Source organism: Panthera tigris, chromosome A3, assembly GCF_018350195.1.
Source record: "Panthera tigris isolate Pti1 chromosome A3, P.tigris_Pti1_mat1.1, whole genome shotgun sequence".
Lineage (NCBI taxonomy): Eukaryota > Metazoa > Chordata > Mammalia > Carnivora > Felidae > Panthera > Panthera tigris.
The window spans coordinates 103,815,588-103,834,159 of record NC_056662.1 but is presented as its reverse complement, the minus strand read 5'-3'; the positions used below and the strand labels follow the sequence as shown (position 1 = coordinate 103,834,159).

Genomic DNA, 18,572 nt, shown 5'->3' with positions numbered 1-18,572 from the left:
GCCTGCCTTGGTACTGCTAGAGGGCCCTGGGTGGAGACGTCGTAGGGATTCTCAGCCTTGGCTGCATGTCGGAATTACCTGAAAAGCTTTGGACATATTGATACCTGGAATCCATTCAGGAGCGAGAGTTTACTAATAACTTCAGGTGACTCTACTGTGCAGCTAAAGCTAAGAACCATTGAGCGAGAGCTCCAGAGAAGACTGGAGATTACAAGAATATGATAAAATCCTACTTTGGGAACAAGTCTGTACTTTCACTCAAAAAGCCTAAAATGCCAGCTTAGGCAAGGCATCGTTACCGATATAAATAAGACACAGTTAACCGCCCCAAACGAACTCATGCTCCAAAGGAAAACCCAGAATGTAAAAGTATAACAACACAATGCAGTATGTTCTATATGTCACGTCTAAGACACTATGGGAGCACATGGAGGAAGCAACTAACTATGGCTGAGAAAGTTAGAAAAGGCTTCCCGTAACTGGTACACTTGAAAAAGAATAATTAAGAAGAAAAAAGTGCAATCTATGCAGAGAGAATAACACCTGTAAAGGTACAGACTAGAGGATAAAAATGCAAAGAATTAGTAGCAAGATGACTGGCGAGTGGGTGTTTAGGGGCTGATAACCGTAATTTGGGGCCAGATTGGGGATGATTTTGTACTGTAGTAAGGGTTTGGACCTTGATTAAAGGTCCTTGATTAAAGTCATGATGTCTAAGACATATTTTCTTGCTCTTCCTTTCTGTGTGGTGTTTGTTTTAATTCAGCCTTATGCAGAGTGGAAATTTGTGGGTTCTAGATGAGTTTCCTTCTAGAACTCCCCACCCTTGGGCAGGCCCTAGGCTTTATCTCTCTTTGCTGACCCCGGTTAACTGTCAAAGTGGAAGCTTAAGTTCTCTGAGGTTTAGCAGTGAAAAAGTCAGGTTTGCTGCTCCCTTCTCAGAGTTGTAGCTCTCCATTTTTTTTTTTTTTTTTTTTTTTTTAAGTCTGCAAATTCCTCACTTTCAGACCTGGTGACCAGTGTGTTTATAAAGATGTTTTATAGCTTTTCAGCATTTTTAGTGTTTTCAGTTAGGAGAGTTGTTCAGGGTGTCCAATCTGCCATGTTGCTGGAAAGTTTAAAGAGAATTTCAGCTGAATTTCTTAAAAAAGAAAGGGCATATAGATGCTGAGCAACCAAGAAACAACACCTATCTTGTCTAGGTTAAGACAGATGTCCACTAGGCCCACCAACTCTGAGCTCCGACAAACTTCAGGACGTTATGGCTATCTGCTGCTGTGTAACAAACTACTCCAAACTTAGTCACTTAAAACATCTGTATCATGCGAATAGATTGTGTGGGTGAGGAATTTGGACAGGGCACTGTGGCAATGGCTTGCTTCTGCTTCACTGCTTCATAATTTCTGGACCCTCAGATGGGAGGACTCAAACGGCTTCTCCACTTGAGTCTGCTACCTGAACTGGAACCTGTGGCTGGGCTCACGTGGGGCTGTGGGCCGGAATTTCTACCGGCAGCCTCTCTTTGTTCTTGGACTACCTCACAGTAGGTGGTTTCGGGGTAATCAGGCAGGGTATATGGCAGCTCAGGGCTCCAAGAGAGTGTTCCAGTGAGCAAAATACAAGCTGCATGGCCTTTTATGACCTAGCTTTGAAAATCAGTAGTGTCATTTCTATTGCACGCTATTGGTTGCAGCCATTATAAGCTTGTCCAGAGTCAAGAGGAGGCACCATACAGCCCACTCTCAAAGGGAGGTCTATGAAAGAAGCCGTGGCCATGAAAAACAAACTTGTTGTGGTGCCTGGGTGGCTCACTCGGTAAGTGTCCAACTCTTGATTTTGGCTCAGGTCGCGATCTCATAGTTTGTGGGACTGAACTCTGTGTCAGGGTTCACCCTGGGCTTCACAGGGCTCACAGAGCCCACGCTGACAGCATGGAGGCTGCTTGGAATTCCCTTTCTTCCTCTCTCTCTGCCCCTCTCCTGCTCGTGCGCATTCCCCCCCCCCTTCAAAATAAATAAATAGACTTAAGAGAAAACTTGCCAAAAAGGATTTTGGCCTTCCCTCTTTTATGAGCGTTTCTCTGTGAGAAGCAGGGGTGGGGGCGGAATGTAGAAGTGTCCCTATTTCAACCAACGTTTTTGCTTTCCCTCACGGTTCTGCTTGTTTGTATTGCCTCCTGAAGTTGCTTCTACCAGCAATCTTTGCTCCTCCTAGGTCACTTCTTGCAGTTCCAAGACCTCTCTTCTTGAACACCTTTTGGCTTTATTTCTCTAAGCATCTCTCCTTAGCTGCTGCTACGTAGTACTCTGTGTCCAGATCTACATCTTACAATATCTATCTATTAATCCATCTATCTACCTCCATATCTGCCTGCCTACCTACCTCTCACAGAAGAAAGCATCATCCCTTTACATCATGGGGCCTTTTTAGAGGTGCTACCTTAGAGGAATAGCACAGGTCCTTAGTGGTATTTTCAGTTTTATCACTCAGTCAATGGGGGAAAGGATGGTTGGTCCCCTAGCAAAGAGGTTTGACTACTTAGTAATAATATTGTTTATTTTCTACTACCAACTTTCTTTTTTGCAGTGCATGTGTATCATCAGAAGCTGGGTGATGGGGCGGAAAAGAAATATTCAGGCACAATTTCACACTATACCTGAAAAAAACACTGTTGCTTCTAATACCCAGGTCTGATACCAGATTGGAGTAGTTTTTACTTCTATGTTTTTGTTTTTGTAATACCTTTTCTCAAAATGGCCACCATCGGGGCATCTTTAGTCCACTGTCAATGACCCAAGCCCTAATTGTGAACATGTTGCTGTTTTTACCATGGGCTGCCAACCCAGGAGAGTTGGAGGTTGTGTGATGATGGATGTCTGACCACTCGGAGGACCTGTAGAAAAGTCTGTGCTTTGGGGCACCTGGCTGGCTCAGTTGGTAGAGCATGTGACTCTATCTCAGGGTTGTGAGCTCTAGCCCCACGCTGGGTGTAGAGATTACTTAAAAATAAAATCTTAGGAGCGCCTGGGCGGCTCAGTTGGTTAAGCGTCCAACTCTTGGTTTCAGCTCAGGTCATGGTCTCATGGTTAGTGAGTTAGAGCCCCACATTGGGCTCTGCGATCTCTGTCTCCCTCTCTTTGCCCCTCCCCCACTCGCACTCTCCCTCTCTCAAAAATAAACAATTAAAAAAAATAAAATCTTGTGGCGCCTGATTGGCTCAGTCGGTTGGGCATCTGACTTCGGCTCAGGTCATGATCTCACAGTCCTTGAGTGTAAGCCCCGCGTTGGACTCTGCACTGACAGCTCAGAGCCTGGAGGCTACTTCGGATTCTGTTTCCCTCTCTCTCTGCCCCTACCCCACTCACACTCTGTCTCTGTCTCAAAAATACATATAAAAGCATAGAAATTTAAAAATAAAACCTTTAAAAGATTCTGTGCTTCAGTTCTGCCTTACAAAAGCACCTTTCACGGTTTTTTGTTTGTTTGTTTGTTTTTTTCGTTTTTGTCATTAGTTCTTAAAATAGGGTAAGCCACCTCCTTCAGGCTGATTTGATTTACAGATGCTCTTGCTCTCTGCTCTTCCTCTGGTAAACTGCAGTTTATCAGTACTGTTCCTAAAATCTGATGTTACCCATTATTTTTTTCTCTGCATCTTCCATGGTAATAGAATTCTAGCCAGGCACATGTTTAAAGAATACATTTCTCTGCAGCTAGGTGTGGTCAAGTGTCCTGGTAAATAGGATGTAAATGGATGTGCTGTGTAGCTCCTTAAGACAGCTTTCCATATAGGATAGCTAGACTCAAGAGTACAAGGGAATGAATTATTGGTCCCTATGACAACACAGATGGATCTTAAGGGCTTAATGCTGTGACAGAAGAGATAGAGTGTGATAGTGATAGAAGCCACTCTCAAAAGGTTACATACTATATAATCCTGTTTATATGACACTCTGGAAAAGGCAAAACTATACGGAAAGAACAGAGAGCCGTCACAATGGGCTGGAATGGGAGAAACGTTTGACTACAAAGGAGCAGGAAAAGGGAATGTTGGGGGGTGATGCGCAAATATTTCTTTCAGGTCCTAAATGATACTCTTTGTGGAGCAGGAAGGAGTCCATAGTCCTTTCTTCACTGACCCTTCACTGAATTCAAAACTTGGGGCCGTGAGGGAAAGGCGGAGAAACACCGGATGGCCTATAAAACAGCAGTTAGTAGTTAATGAGACATGGGTATCTCCTGGGCGCCCTGTAAGAAATACGCCCAGAGAGCCTCCTGGAAATCCTTACTCGGTAGATTCAGGGTAGGACCCACGTTTCCCTTTTTAACAAAAAAGAGTGGTGGCTTCTGGTTGGAGAGCCCCAAACCCGGCTATCGCGTCTAAGGTGGGAGTTGCTCCCAGGTCCCAGCCGGCGCTGGGAGCCGGCTGGGGGACTCCTCCACTCACGTCAGTGACGCACAGAGAAGCTTCCCTGAGACGCCAGCAACCTCACCCCGCTCAGTTCTGTCCGGCCTCCAGGGCGCAGGCGCCGCTCGCCCCGCCCCGCACGCAGGATTGATTGCTCCGTGCGCGGTGGCCCGTCTGCGCAGGCTCGGGACTTATCTTGGGAGGAGGGGCCGGGGAAGGGGTGGGGTTTGTTCTTTGTGGGTTCGGAGACTTCGGGGCCGCCGGCCTGTTGCGAGCGCTGCGCGCCAGTCCGTGACATTGTTGGGAGTGTCCCTCCGCGAGGGGCTGTGGGGCCTGGAGCTAGGAGATCGAGTTGCAGTGTCCCCGTGAGGCTCTCTTTTGAATCCCTGCTAGCTCCGGGTCGCGGAGGCGCACTGGGTACCGAGGTAGCAGGTGTGGCTACGGCCGTATCTCTTGGCGGTGTGGTCGTCATCATGGGTGTGGGTCTGCGGTGAAACTGGGGTCCAGAGTCCGGCCCCGAGGAGCAAGGCGACGGAGCGAAGCCAGGGGGCCCAGGCCCGGCTCGTGAGGGGTCTGAGAGCGCGCCTGAAAGCAGGGGAAGCGCACCACCCCGGGCGGCAGCGCTACGCGCTCGGACAGGAGTCTGGGTTTGACTGCCCTGTTCTGGGCCTTGCAGGTCGCCTGGGCGTCACTGCGCGGAGTGGGAATGCCCGATGTCACCTAGCTTGCTCCCTGCTCTCTGAGCCGTAAGGGAGGACCGCAGGGCTGCGGCTGCAGGACAGACATTTGGACCTAGTGAAAGGACGTCGCCGCTTAGCCCCAGCTATGGACTCCACAGCATCAGGTTTGGCTCTCGAGGGCGGAGAGGGCCAGAAGCCCTTCTGGGGAGTTAGTCGCGGGCCAAGGAGGAGGACGACCCTAGGAAGAGGCCGAGGAATCCAAGGAAGGGGCAGAGCCTGTAACCGCCTTCCCGGTGGCATTTCCTAATTATCCAAGCCCAGGAGCGTGAAGTCTCCGTATCCAGACACCATGGTAGAGGTGGAGGGGATGGCCGCGGAAGACTTCCCAAAAGCCAGAGGAGAGCGGGGAGGGCTCTCCTGTGTGGGAGGGAGAGGGTAAATAATAAACAAACCTGTGAAGGAGTGGCCTTGGCCAGGGATCAGAGAGCAGTGGGGCCATTTAGAGCCTTGCCACCATTTCCTTTATTGCTTCATTAAGTAATAAGATTCCTCCAGCCTTTCTAGCTCAACTGTGTGGAAGATTAGCAGTATACGTGGGGGGTACTTCCTGTAGTCACCTCTTCACTAGTGTTGGGGACAAGGCAATCCAGGTGACCCATGAGTTTTTAAGCCATTTCTTTCTATGTTTAGAATCTCCTGTCCTTCACCAAGTGGGCATTTTAACTTTTCGTTCTTCAGCGCACATGCTCAAGGTCACAAGACTGGCCAGTGGCAGAACTGGGCCGAATCTCTGGGACTACCACCCCCTCTGTATTCCTTTATGCCTTGTATTCTGTAGACTATAGCACAGGAATCATCTCAAACTCTTTAGAAATGCAGACTCTCAGGCCCTCCCCCACATACACTGAATCAGAGTCTGTTTAACAAGATCCCCCAGAATCCATACACACATTAACGTTTGAGATGTGCTGACCTATGCTATGCTATGCTGCCTGCCATTTCCATGCTTTTGTTGTTGCTAGCTATGATAACTTCTTTGGCATGGTTGCGGCTAGTGTTTTGTTTGTTTTCAGGCTTTGAAAATAGTATGATATAAAAACCCTATTATAGTGGGACTTAAAAAGTATGCTTGCAGAGACCTATGCTTGGGAACTTCTCAGGGAGAACTGACCTTTGAGCTGGGTTCCCAAGGATGAGGGGAAAGGTGTAACTTCTTTCCCTTAAAGTGTATATATTTCTTGGCCTTGCCCTGGGCCTTGTTTTGTGTTCTTAATCTCATACCATAGGCTATATTTAAAGTTCCTTGAAAGTCTTCTCCATGTTTATATTTTTAAAAGGCCTAGTAGAGGAGATGCCCAGTAAGTAACTCTCCAGTGGAGTGGCTGGAATTTGGTGGTACTTCAGTTACCTGAAGCCTGCTGTGGCCTTTGGACAGGAGAGGTGGGGGAGGGTTTGTGCAATTCTGTCTCCTGTAGGATAGCTAGAGGCTGCCCGTCAGCTCCCTTTGACCCAGCTCTGTCCTCAGAACCACTGAGGTGACACACTGACTCTTCAGGGGTTTCCAGCTTGGGGAATCTGGGAGCTGCAAAGGCCATAAGGGTTAGCCTTCCTTATGGCTCCTTTTACCTTCTTAGTTCTCCCTTCTCAGGACCCTGCTCTTTCTCCAGAGAGATACCCAGGAGAAAAGGGAACAGCCAGTTTATTCCTGAAAGCCAGGCCCCAGGTGAGTTGGGGTTCTCTTCATTATTCCTCAAATGATTGGACTATAATGTATTCGCCTCCTTTTCTCTGGAGCCTCTTTGTTCGCTCAAGGGAACTGACCCCACTTCCTGCTCTGCTGGAGGCTGAACCCATCAAGGTGGATGCTGGCCTCCCTGTCCCTTTCTAGGGCCCCCTCCTCTCTGCTCAGTATGTACTCACACAGATCCTTTGGTTTATTTCTGTCATGAGCACTGCAGTGAGTACCAAGTAATGTGAGGGAGCCCTGAACTTGAAGGAGTGTCACTACCACAGAAAGGGGGGGGAGGGGGAGACTCTGGTACCCAGGACGCAGCCCCAGTCACAGTAAGGTTGTGCATGGTTTGATGACAGATGGACGTGGCACAGATAGGCCTTTCCATCAGGGTGTAGTAAAAGAACAATGAGCCTGGCGAGGTTCGGGAAGACTCATGGAGAAAAGGGGGCAAGGACATTCTGAGGGTATGGACAGGTGGGGAGGCCGTTTGAGGCTGTGTGCCTGTTCAGATGTTATCTTCCTGGATTAGTGAGAAGACAGACTTAACTTACCTCCTGGCTGGAACACTCACCTAACTTCTCTATGCATTGGGTTTGCAGTTGTGAAATGAGGGTGGTAATCATGTTAATGATAATGGTGGGGCGCCTGGGTGTCTCATTTGGTCAAGTGTCCAACTTCAGCTCAGGTCATGGTCTCATGGTTTGTGAGTTCGAGCCCGATGTCGTGCTCTGTGCTGACAGCTCAGAGCCTGGAGCCTGTTTCGGATTCTGCGTCTTCCTCTCTGCTCCTCCCCTGCTCACGCTTTGTCTCTCTCTCTCAAAAATAAATAAACATTAAAAAAAAATTTTTTTTTAAATCATGTTAATGATAATGGTGAAAATAGTAATAGCCATTATGTACTGAGAACCAAATATGTATCAGGAGCCGTTCTACACAATTTACTTACACTAACTCATTTCATCTTTCAAACATTCTTATTTTGAAGAATGGCAACTGAGGCACAGAGAGGTAACTGAGAAAAGCAAGAGAGATAAAGTCACTTGTTCGTGGTTATCTAGCACATAAGGAAGGCATCCTGGTTTCAGATCCAGGTTGTCTGGCTCTAAGATCTTAACCACTCAATAACGCAGTTACCTCATATCATTGCTGGAGTCTTCTGGTAAATGGTAATTCCTAGTCAGCTTCGGTTGTGAGGGGGTAAACGGGGTAATGGTGACCGACTCCAGAATTGGATTCAGGTTTGGCTATAGTAGGCTGGATGTGGAGAAAATCAAGTGGAAGGCTGTGGATGCCAGGCTGCCTCATTTCCTAGCAGCCAAGATGGTAGTTTCGTGTATTGTAGCCTAATGATAGACATTTGTATTTAATTTTCTAGCCAGTGGGGGAAACCCCCACCAATAGAGGATTCTCACAGATAACTAGTAGGATAATAAATCGAGTTTCAACCTCTTTGGCCTTAATGTACACCATTCAGAGGTATATCAAAGAGCTTAATCTAGGAATGTCGTAGGAATGATGGCCCGTAGATCTCAATGGCTCATAGTAACAAAGGTGTATTTCTTCTTTATGTTACGAATCACTGGTGGGCCAGCTCTGACTCCTCCACACCCTCTTTGCTCTGGGATTCATGCTGAAAGATCAAGTCTGCTCTGGGATGTTGTTATGTGGCAGGGAAAAGTACAGTGTCAGAACCAGGAGATGGTTCTTCTGGCTTCTGCCCACAACTCATTGGCCGAAGCAAGTCATGTGGCCAAGCCTAATGTCAGTGAGGTGGGAAGTATAAATAGGCCTTCCATAGTGTGGGGCGTCAGGGGAGGGGCAGTAAATACTTTGAACAGATAATTAGTCTGCCACTGTCTGTTTTCTTACAAATATTCGCTTCCCTCCCTCCACACACAATCTCTCCCCAAGAGAGATAACCCAAAACCTCTATTTAGTTACCTACTAAGAGCATTAAGATCAAAGTCTTGGATGGTGTGATGGCCTCAACATCAGGTCTGGATGTTTTTCCTCCGGATCTGGAGACCTCTGAACCTATGATGTGAAAGGACAAATTGCCTGAATCCATATATCCAATACAGTGGAATAATGCAGACAGGATAAACACAAGATAACCACAATTAAGAATCCGGAAAGGGGAAGCATGGGAGGAGCCCAGCAATCTCAGGTCTGCAGCAGCTATGAAATTCCTCTGGGCAGACTTGGTGAGAAACGCTGACCTTGGGACCGGGAAGTCTTCCGGTTATGCCCTGCTTCTGCTACCTGGATGGAGCTCCTCAGGCCAGTGCTCTCCTTAGCTCTTGGCTCTGCCCCCAAGTTCCTTCTGCAGTACCCTCCTTGGTCACCTATGAAATGATATTGGAGAATAAACTCACTTGAGGGCTAAGCAACTTTTTCATCCTACTTGAGTAAGTTGATGGCCCAAGGATTTTTTCAAGTCATGAACATTCGGCGTAACTCTTGAAAAGGTCATCAGCTTTTTATGTATTTGTTTTCTGTCACTCCCATGTGTCAGCAATTTTACCCACAGTTCTTTTTTGTGGAACTCTTGGGGGTTTTCTTGAGAAAGCCATTCCTTTAGTCACTAAGCACTTCAGCTGCCCTGAAAGGATTTACTGGGAGCCATCTGAAATTATTCAGAGGTTTAAACAAAAGGTTTGACGACCACACTCTTTGGTCCTTCCGTTAGGTTGTTAACCATCCTTTGTCACGTAAAAGCCTTATCTATATTGTCTTTGACCAACTGGGAACCAGAATTGGTTAAATCTCCAACTCTGTAAGTTTACAATTTCTGGATCCTTTCTTTTGCCTTCCATTTTTATTTTGCAAACTAGCCAACTCTTGAGCTCATTTCTTTTTCTTGAGATATTTTGTCAACTTCTGCCAATAACAACCACCTCACACTACTGATGTTCCAGCCTCTTCTCACAGCACCACAAATTCATTCTTACATTGTTCGTCTTTCCAGTTATTGCAGACAACTGTTTTAGCACACAGTTCACCACCAAATTACATGGGTTGCCATAGCATCAGTAACTTTCTTTACTTCTGGCTCTAAGCCAAAGTCACATATTTTAGGCTTTTTGTGATGGCAGAACCCTGCTTTAAGTACTAGTGTTTTTTTTGTTTTTTTTTTAATGAGTCAGTTTAGGCTAGTTATGCTATATTAAGAACAGCAAAACTTCAAAGACTTCTATCATCAAAGGTTTTTTTTTTTTTTTTGCCTGTATTACACGTTTCACATTCTGTTTGTGAAAAGCAGATTATTTGACTACACTTAGGTCAGTGGAACAGGAAATTCAATCCTACAGGGAGAGCCAGTGAATATTTTGAATAAATATAATCTATCAAAAGGGGTTATTAGAAGTGAGTTTTCCATATCTGATTATTTTGGACGGACTTATGTTAATGTAAAATTTTTACTTTGACTTATTCTGTGGAATCAATGTCTAAATGGGATTTCTAAACATATTTTGGGAAAAGTATAGGAGTTTATGCTACATTTATCTGCATTTTAGTTCATGGTATGTGAATTATCATACAGTGTAAGTCAAATGGGAGGTTATCTAGTTGCTGTTATAGAGGGTGACAGGATACTTCTGGTTGGGATCCACAGAGTGGTTGTCCCTTGTGGAGACCTGGGATCCAGGGTCTGTCAATTTTGCACATTCAGGAATTGAATGAATAGGAATAGAAAAGTGATTAGGCTTTGGGGGAGAGGATTCATGGCAATCAAACTCATAAAAGACTTAACGATTCATTATAAGGCTACTTGGTACACTATCACTGAACTGTGTGCTGGGGTGGGGTGGGGGTAAATTATTATAAATCCCAAATTATTTGATTTGGATTTAGTGAAAATTGTCATTAAAATCATAGGTCACAAGTTTCAAAAATAGAAGACTATTGATACTAGTGCGTTTGAGAATGCAAAGCGTATAGCCTGTTATTTCTAGTTGATTCTAATTAAGTGCAACTAAGTTGAGGGTAGAACTTGTAGAAAATGAAGGAAATGGATTCATTTGTCTCCCTTCCTAAGCAGAATGTCTCTGTAAGGCTGATTCTCTTGAGACCCTGATTATATTTCCTTTTTTTTTTTTTTTAACTTGTTTTATTTTTTATTTTTTATTTTTTTTAAATTTACATCCAAATTAGTTAGCATATGGTGCAACAATGATTTCAGGAGTAGATTCCTTAGTGCCCCTTACCCATTTAGCCCATCCCCCCTCCCACACTCCCTCCAGTAACCCTCTGTTTGTTCTCCATATTTATGAGTCTCTTCTGTTTTGTCCCCCTCCCTGTTTTTATATTATTTTCGTTTCCCTTCCCTTATGTTCATCTGTTTTGTCTCTTAAAGTCCTCATAGGAGTGAAGTCATATGATATTTGTCTTTCTCTGACTGACTAATTTCACTTAGCATAATACCCTCCAGTTCCATCCACGTAGTTGCAAATGGCAAGATTTCATTCTTTTTGATTGCCAAGCGATACTCCATTGTATATATATACCACCTCTTTATCCATTCATCCATCGATAGACATTTGGGCTCTTTCCATACTTTGGCTGTTGTTGATAGTGCTGCTATAAACATGGGGGTGCATGTGCCCCTTTGAAACAGCCCACCTGTATCCCTTGGATAAATGCCTAGCAGTGCAATTGCTGGGTTGTAGGGTAGTTGTATTTTTAGTTTTTTGGGGAACCTTCATACTGTTTTCCAGAGTGGCTGCACCAGCTTGCATTCCCACCAACAATGCAAAAGAGATCCTCTTTCTGACCCTGATTATATTTCTAAGCAGTGTGACTAAAGTATTGACAAGAGTGGGCACTTACTACTTCCAAGTAGTAAGGAAGATACATTTCCTGAAGCAGCTTAAAATATTTTTGAGATGACAAAATCCCAAACTGGGCATTGGGATAGCTAGGAACTCGTGGAATCCCTTCTACATCCTAAGGTTCTACTCAGACGCTCATCCTCTCTTCTTCCTGGGGCTGTTAGTGTGCTCCCTAAGGATACAGCAGTGTCTTCTGTGTTTCAGGATCTGATGACATTCAAGGATGTGGCTGTGGAATTCACCCAGTGGGAATGGGGGCAGCTGGATCCTGCTCAGAAGGACCTGTACAGGGAAGTGATGCTGGAGAACTTCAAGAACTTGGCCTCTCTGGGTGAGCTCAGCTCCTCCAAAGCCTAAAGCCTGCCCATCAGGCCTGCCATCTTTATTTCATTGTTGTTTAAAAGCTTGGGGTTTCTAGGCCTGTTGGCTGAGTTTTGCCCTGGGGTTCTGGAATCAGACATTTACATTTTCTCTGGAGTCCTCATTCTTCATTCGTAGGAAAAGTCTTGCTCGCTATGAAACCATAATAAGAAGTTTCATGATTCTGCTCCTAATATTTTACAATGCCTATTTGTATGCTTTCCACACCTATTTCTCCCCCAGAAAGACCTAGGGCTAAAGCCTTGGCCTTTAACATACCCAGTCGTGATCCTTTTCTTTCTCTACCATCAGGGCTTCCAGTATCTAAACCACATGTGATCTGCCAGTTGGAGGAAGGGGAAGAGCCCTGTGTGGTAGAGGGAGAAATCTCAACAGGTGAGTGAGTGAGACCTAAGCAGCATCACATGTAGTAAGGATCAGCCCTGGGTAGGAAGTTGCCCTGAAACCTTGGTTAGGGGACCATCCTCTGAGAGGTGAGGCTACTTGTCAGAAGCCCTCCACCCACTACAGTATTTTGAAAAATTTTTTTAATGTTTATTTATTTTTGAGAGACAGAGTGCAAGTGGGGGGAGGGGCAGAGAGAGAGGGAGACACAGAATCTGAAGCAGTCTCCAGGCTCTGAGCCATCAGCATAGAGCCCGACACAGGGCTTGAACTCATGAGCTGTGAGATCATGACCTGAGCTGAAGTTTGACACTTAACCGACTGAGCCACCAGGTACCCCAACAGTATTTTGAATACTATTAGGCTTTTGTAATTATCTCTAGTGTCAGAAGAAGAGATGTTCATTTTCTTCTCTAGCACTTAAGCTGCAAGTTGGGGAGGGACAGAGAGAGAGAGGGAGAGAGAGAATCCCAAGCAGGCTCCCCACCAACAGCACAGAGCCCAATGTGGGGCTCAATCTCATGAACCATGAGATCATGACCTGAGCCAAAATCAAGAGTTGGATGGTTAACCAACTGAGCCACCCAGGTGCTCCTTTCTTGTTCTTTTTCTGATTGGGAGCAAGGGTCTGACATCTGGATCTGGTCTCAAGATAAATATCTGTCCACTTACAGTGCTCTACAAATATGGCTGTGCTTCAGAATCTCTCCGGGAACTTGTTGAAACATCCAGATCCCCAGGGGTCACACAAGACCCACTGACTCAGAATCTAGCCTTTGGGAGCACTGGCATCACTAGTCATTTACCTTTTCAGACACTTTATTATTATTGTATTCATTTTCTATTGTTGCTGAAACAAATTGCCACAAACTTAAAGACTTTAAACTTATTAGTTTAGACTTTAGACTTATTAGTTAGTAGTTCATAGGTCAGAAGTCTGGCATGGGTCTCACACAAGATGTCAGTAGAGGTGTTCCTTTCTGGAGTGGCTAGGGTAGAATCTGCTTTCTGGTTATTTGAGTTGTTAGCAGAACCAGTTTCTTGCAGTTGTGAAACCGAGATCCTTGTTTTCTTGCTGGCTATAAACTGAGGAATGGTAACAGTTTCTAGAGACTGCTACATTCCTTGGCTCTTGGTGCCCTTTCTCCACCATCAAAGACAGAAATGGTGGGCTGAGTCCTTCTCACACCACATCTCTCTGACCCAGCCATGAAATGCTCTCTGATTTGAAGGATGCGGGTGATTGCATTGGTCCTGTCTGCATAATCTAGGATAATCTCCCCATCTAAAGGTTTGGGCCCTTAATCACATCCACAAAGTCCCTTTAGCCATGTAAGGCATTTTTTTCTTCTTGTGCCATGTAAGGCACATATTTACAAGTTCTTGGGATTAGGGCATGGATGTCTTTGAGGGAGAATTAATCTTCCTGTCACAATTATATATAGTAATATAAACTGAAGTGCTGAGGGGACCTTGTGAGGGCATCTTCCTACCCTCTTCTCATCTTTATGATCTTTGGACTTACCTTGTGTACTGGAATCCAAACACTATTTTTTCAGGTTTTCCTAATCTCCATTCACTTGCTTATCAGTTATTCTTGGTAACTCCAAAACCTCAGACATATACCATTCTTGAAAGAAACTGTACACATCTCAGATGATATTATTATTATTATCATTATTTTGAGGTGAAAGAATTCACCTGAGGCAGACAAAGGAGATAGAAGTTTATTGAATACACTGCAAGGAAGCAGTGGGCAGGACAGCAAAGGAGAGGCGACAGCAAAGGAGAGGCTGTCTGCCTCAGATATTATTTTAAAGCTTCATGATCTTACTACATCCGTTATAGGATTTTACTTCCTCTTCGCCCATGGAACAGTTAATACAAGCATATCTCTTTTTCCCCCCACCCAGATTGGGAGAAAAGGCCTAAAGCCAAGGAATCAAGACTAAATCAGGATATTTCCAAAGAGGAATTATTCCCCATAGCATCAGTAGAAAAACACATCAGAGATGAACTCTCCTTCTGCACACTGAAAGCAAATTGTGGTTGTGATGACCAGTTAGAGATACATCCAAAAAAACTGGAGAGACATCCGAAAGAAATGTCAGTCACTCACAAATCTACTACCACCCTTAGGATAGATCGTGAATGGAGTGATTTTGGGAGAAGTTTAGACTTAAGATCAGTCCTTTTTAACCAACACAATGTTCCCGTAGGAGAAGGATCTTATAAATCGGACACAGAATTCAGACAGACTTCAGGAAGAAGTAACTCCCGGAGAACCCATCCAGGGAAGAAGCCTTGTAAATGTAATGAATGTGGGAAGTCTTTCCATTTCCAGTCAGAACTTAGGCGCCATCAGAGATGTCACACTGGAGAAAAGCCCTATGAATGCAGTGAATGTGGGAGAGCCTTTGGTCATGTTTCATCCCTTATTAAACATCAGAGAACTCATACTGGAGAAAAGCCCTATGAATGCAGCGAGTGTGGGAGAGCCTTCAGCCAGAGTTCATCTCTTGTTCTACATTATAGATTTCATACTGGAGAGAAACCTTACAAATGTAATGAATGTGGAAGAGCCTTTGGTCATACTTCATCCCTTATTAAACATCAGAGAACTCATACTGGAGAAAAGCCCTATGAATGCAGGGAATGTGGGAGAACCTTCAGCCAGAGTTCATCTCTCATTGTACATTATAGATTTCATACTGGAGAGAAACCTTACAAATGTAATAAATGTGGGAGAGCCTTCAGCCAGAGTTCATCTCTCACTCAACATTATAGATTTCATACTGGAGAGAAACCCTACAAATGTAATGAATGTGGGAGAGCCTTTGCTCATACTGCATCCCTTATTAAACATCAGAAAAGTCATGCTGGAAAAAAGGCTGTATGAATTCAGTGAACGTAGGAAGGCTTTCAGCTGGAGTACACACATGAGTCACATTACGCACATTGGCGAGAGCTCCTATAAGTGTAACTTATGTGCAACGACTTGGTTGGAAGACATCTTATTTAACATCAGACAGTGCACGCTAAAGAGACGCTCTATCAATGTTAAGAGAGAAGCTGGGCTTTGAATCACACTATCAAACAGCAGAGAATCCATCCTAGTGAGAAACCAAGTATGTGTGATGGATTTGGAAAGGCTTTCGTCAGAGGATACCCATTATTCAACGTCAGACAGTTTCTACTGGCCAGAAGCCTTATCCATGCAATGAATATGGCACAGCTTTCAGTCACATATTGTTCAATCAATCAATCAATCAATCAACCAGTAAGTAAATAAACATCAGATAACTCATACTGGAGAGCAACTACAAGTGTGGTAAAAGCCATCTGTGATACTTCTTCCTTTACTAAGCACCAAGAACACATAAAAAAGGGAAGCCCCCTGAAAGCAGTAAATGTGGGAAGGTCTATCAGAGCTCATCTCTTCAAAAGAATCAGAGAATCATTCTTGAGAAAAACACTATGGAAATGGTGAATGTGGGAGTGCCTTTAGCCAAACCTCTTTCCTTTATAAACATCAGTGAACTCACCCTACTAGTTAGAAATCCTGGGAATGTAATGCATGTGGAAAAGCCTTTGGCAGATTTTCCACCCATTTTGCACATCAGGGAATGTGTACTAGAGTGACTCTTTGAATTTGGTGAAACTAGGAAAACCCACTAGTATAGTTCGGGCCTCAGCATACATTAAGGCTTCACTCCGTAGAGAAACCTGGGAACTTAATGGATGTGGGGAAAATTCCTTTCAGACTTGAGATTCCTAAAACAAGAGCTGAAAGGAATCTGAGAAATCACCTAGTCTGGTGATTTTCTACCTGGTAGGGGCTCTTTGTAACTGCAATGTGCTTTGCCTCCCCATTCGGTGAGCGGAGGGAGGTGTTACCATGTGGGCGAAGAGAATGGCGGCTGAGCGAGGTGGAGAGCCACCAGTGACTTAGCCCAACCATAGTTTAGAGCTAAGGAAACTGATCTTCTGGAAGTGCCATGCCCTGGGCTGGGCCTCATTCCTTCTGGTTCACAGCTGTGGTTTTGAGATGGAGAGACTGAAGATCTTCCTGTACAAAACTCCCGTGCGCTCATTACACGTTACCTTTCTCTAAGAGGCAATGGAGTGGTATTTTTAAAGTTTGAGCAAAAAGCAATTTTTGTTAGATCATTATGCTACTAGATTTCGGATTTTCAACATAAAATAAAAAAATTTTAAACATTAAAATCATTAAATATGGATATTGTATAAAAAAATCAAAACTTCAAAAACATTATTCCAAGTGAAAGTAGCCAGATGCCAGATACCATCTGTGTAGTTCCTTTTATAGGAAATGTCCAGAAATGGCAAGTCTTCAGAGGCAAAGTACATGCCTGATTTCCTGGTGCTGGGAGAGGTAATTGGGAGTGAATGCACATGTTACAAAGAATATTATTGGAGTGAGGCAAATGTCCTAAAACTGGATTATGGTGACGGTTGAACAGTTTGGTAAATATACTAAAAATCATTGAATTGTGCACAGAATATGGGTGAAATTTATGGTATGTAAAATACACCTGAATAAAAACTGTTTTTTAAAAATCTCAAATATACAAATACACCAACTATTGCTAAACTACTTTTCCTGTCTTGTCTGTTACTTCGGTGTGTCTGTGTATGTTTATTTTCTGAAATAGTTACCCCTAAGCTTACTGAGTCTCAAGTTCATATCATGTTGCCTCTGAAATTTATATGGAAAAACCAAAAGCAGGAGCTGGCATAGACCAGAATAGTCTTGACTACAAGATTAGCTTAAACTAAAAACAGTCCTTTAACCATTTTAATTCCAGATTAGGAAGCTGAGCCCAGACATCAGGGGATCAGTTCAAAGTGGGTCCATGCAGACAGGCAGGACTAGGGGTCCAACAGGCTGGCTAAGACAGAGGGGTGCAGGCAGATAGGATGAACAGGAGGCATCTGGACAGCTGAGATCAGAATGCCAGTCTAGGAACCTAGGAATCATGGAAATTGCTTCCCAGAGAGCCAGGTTGCACAGGAAAGAAAGAGCAAATTTATTATATTAGTAATAGCTTAGTTTGCTCCATCTGTTCTCCCAATGCCCTTCTCTAACCCCAACCTAAGTCCCTTTATATACCTGGATACCTGCGACTTTATAGCTTTTTTTGCTTAACGTCTGTCCCTCCTGTGTATCTTTGCAATGTTAACCATTATCAGTGTGCACCCATTGCCTCATCTGAAAACCTTTGTGAAGAGGACATTTAATGCCAAACTGAGTGAGGACCTATCTTCACTCAATTTGGCATTAAATGTCCTCTTTGCTCTGCCTTAACCTCCTGCTGCTCCTGACAAAACCTCTAGTACAGACAAACTAGTTAGCTTGTCATACCTCAGACATGCCTCCACACTCCCCTGCCTGTTCCACCAGGCTGGGATGCCCCCTTCACTTATCTGAAGCCTGATAATCGGTCATAACCCTGTTCAAACACCCCCCTCCTCAGGGAAGAATTCTCTTGAACATTGATGTGGAGTCATAGCTTACTGATTTGCAATTGTAAAAGCATTTGTGTTTGCTTAAGGTTTTTAAAAACAAAAAGTATCTTGTCTTGGGATAGTTCTTACTACTGTTTTGATCTATTTAAATTACTGGTTGTTTATCAGTTTCCCACTTTCTTGTCTCCTGAACCAGATTATCAGCTGCTTCGGGTAATTTCTCATACTTCCTCTCAAATGAGCAGACAGTAGGTCATTACTAACCATGTGTTAATTTGAAAAACTTGTATTACCCACTTTTTCTCACTGCTTCTGACTTTTAAAAAGTATTTTACTGTTCAGATATGCCACATTAAAAATATTTATTTATTTATTTTAAGTGATCTCTACACCCAATGTGGGGCTTGAACTCACGACCCTGTGATTAAGAGTCGCGTGCTCTTCGGACTGAGTCAGCCAGGTGCCCCTGACTTCACACTTTTGTACTAGATGAAAAACGCCTAGAAAACTACCAGTTAAATATTTTCTTCGAAAAATACAATGTTGCTTCCTGTAATTATTTTTCAATTCAAGTATAGATTGGCGTTGTTCCATCTTTTGGAGGTGGGTTGGTATGTGTGTACATAAAAACTCATTGCTATTTGTAGCACTACAATGACTTAACA

The 18,572-nt window shown here is 44.1% G+C and overlaps 1 protein-coding gene across 11 annotated transcripts; it reads left to right on the top strand.

Moving 5' to 3' along the window:
* Positions 1-1,695: 1,695 nt before the first annotated feature.
* Positions 1,696-17,035, top strand: LOC102959669 (zinc finger protein 514). Of its 11 annotated transcripts, none has more exons than XM_042982042.1 (6): positions 1,696-1,815; positions 5,082-5,249; positions 6,720-6,808; positions 11,857-11,983; positions 12,325-12,408; positions 14,331-17,035. In XM_042982042.1, the coding sequence occupies exons 2-6, from the start codon at positions 5,231-5,233 to the stop codon at positions 15,314-15,316; spliced, it is 1,305 nt and encodes a 434-aa protein (XP_042837976.1). In that variant the 5' UTR covers positions 1,696-1,815; positions 5,082-5,230; the 3' UTR covers positions 15,317-17,035. The 11 variants fall into 11 exon arrangements, with proteins under 11 accessions (XP_042837976.1, XP_042837981.1, XP_042837979.1 ...); XM_042982045.1 differs by lacking the exon at positions 1,696-1,815 and adding an exon at positions 4,190-4,207; XM_042982044.1 differs by lacking the exon at positions 1,696-1,815 and adding an exon at positions 4,547-4,563.
* Positions 17,036-18,572: the final 1,537 nt, after the last annotated feature.

What these genes read in the sequence shown, in the direction of transcription:
- LOC102959669 (XM_042982042.1), top strand. An exon ending in TCCTGAAAGCCAGGCCCCAG is followed by an intron (nt 6,809 to 11,856) that starts GTGAGTTGGGGT and finishes TCTGTGTTTCAG; the next exon opens with GATCTGATGACATTCAAGGA. An exon ending in AGAGGGAGAAATCTCAACAG is followed by an intron (nt 12,409 to 14,330) that starts GTGAGTGAGTGA and finishes CCCCCCACCCAG; the next exon opens with ATTGGGAGAAAAGGCCTAAA.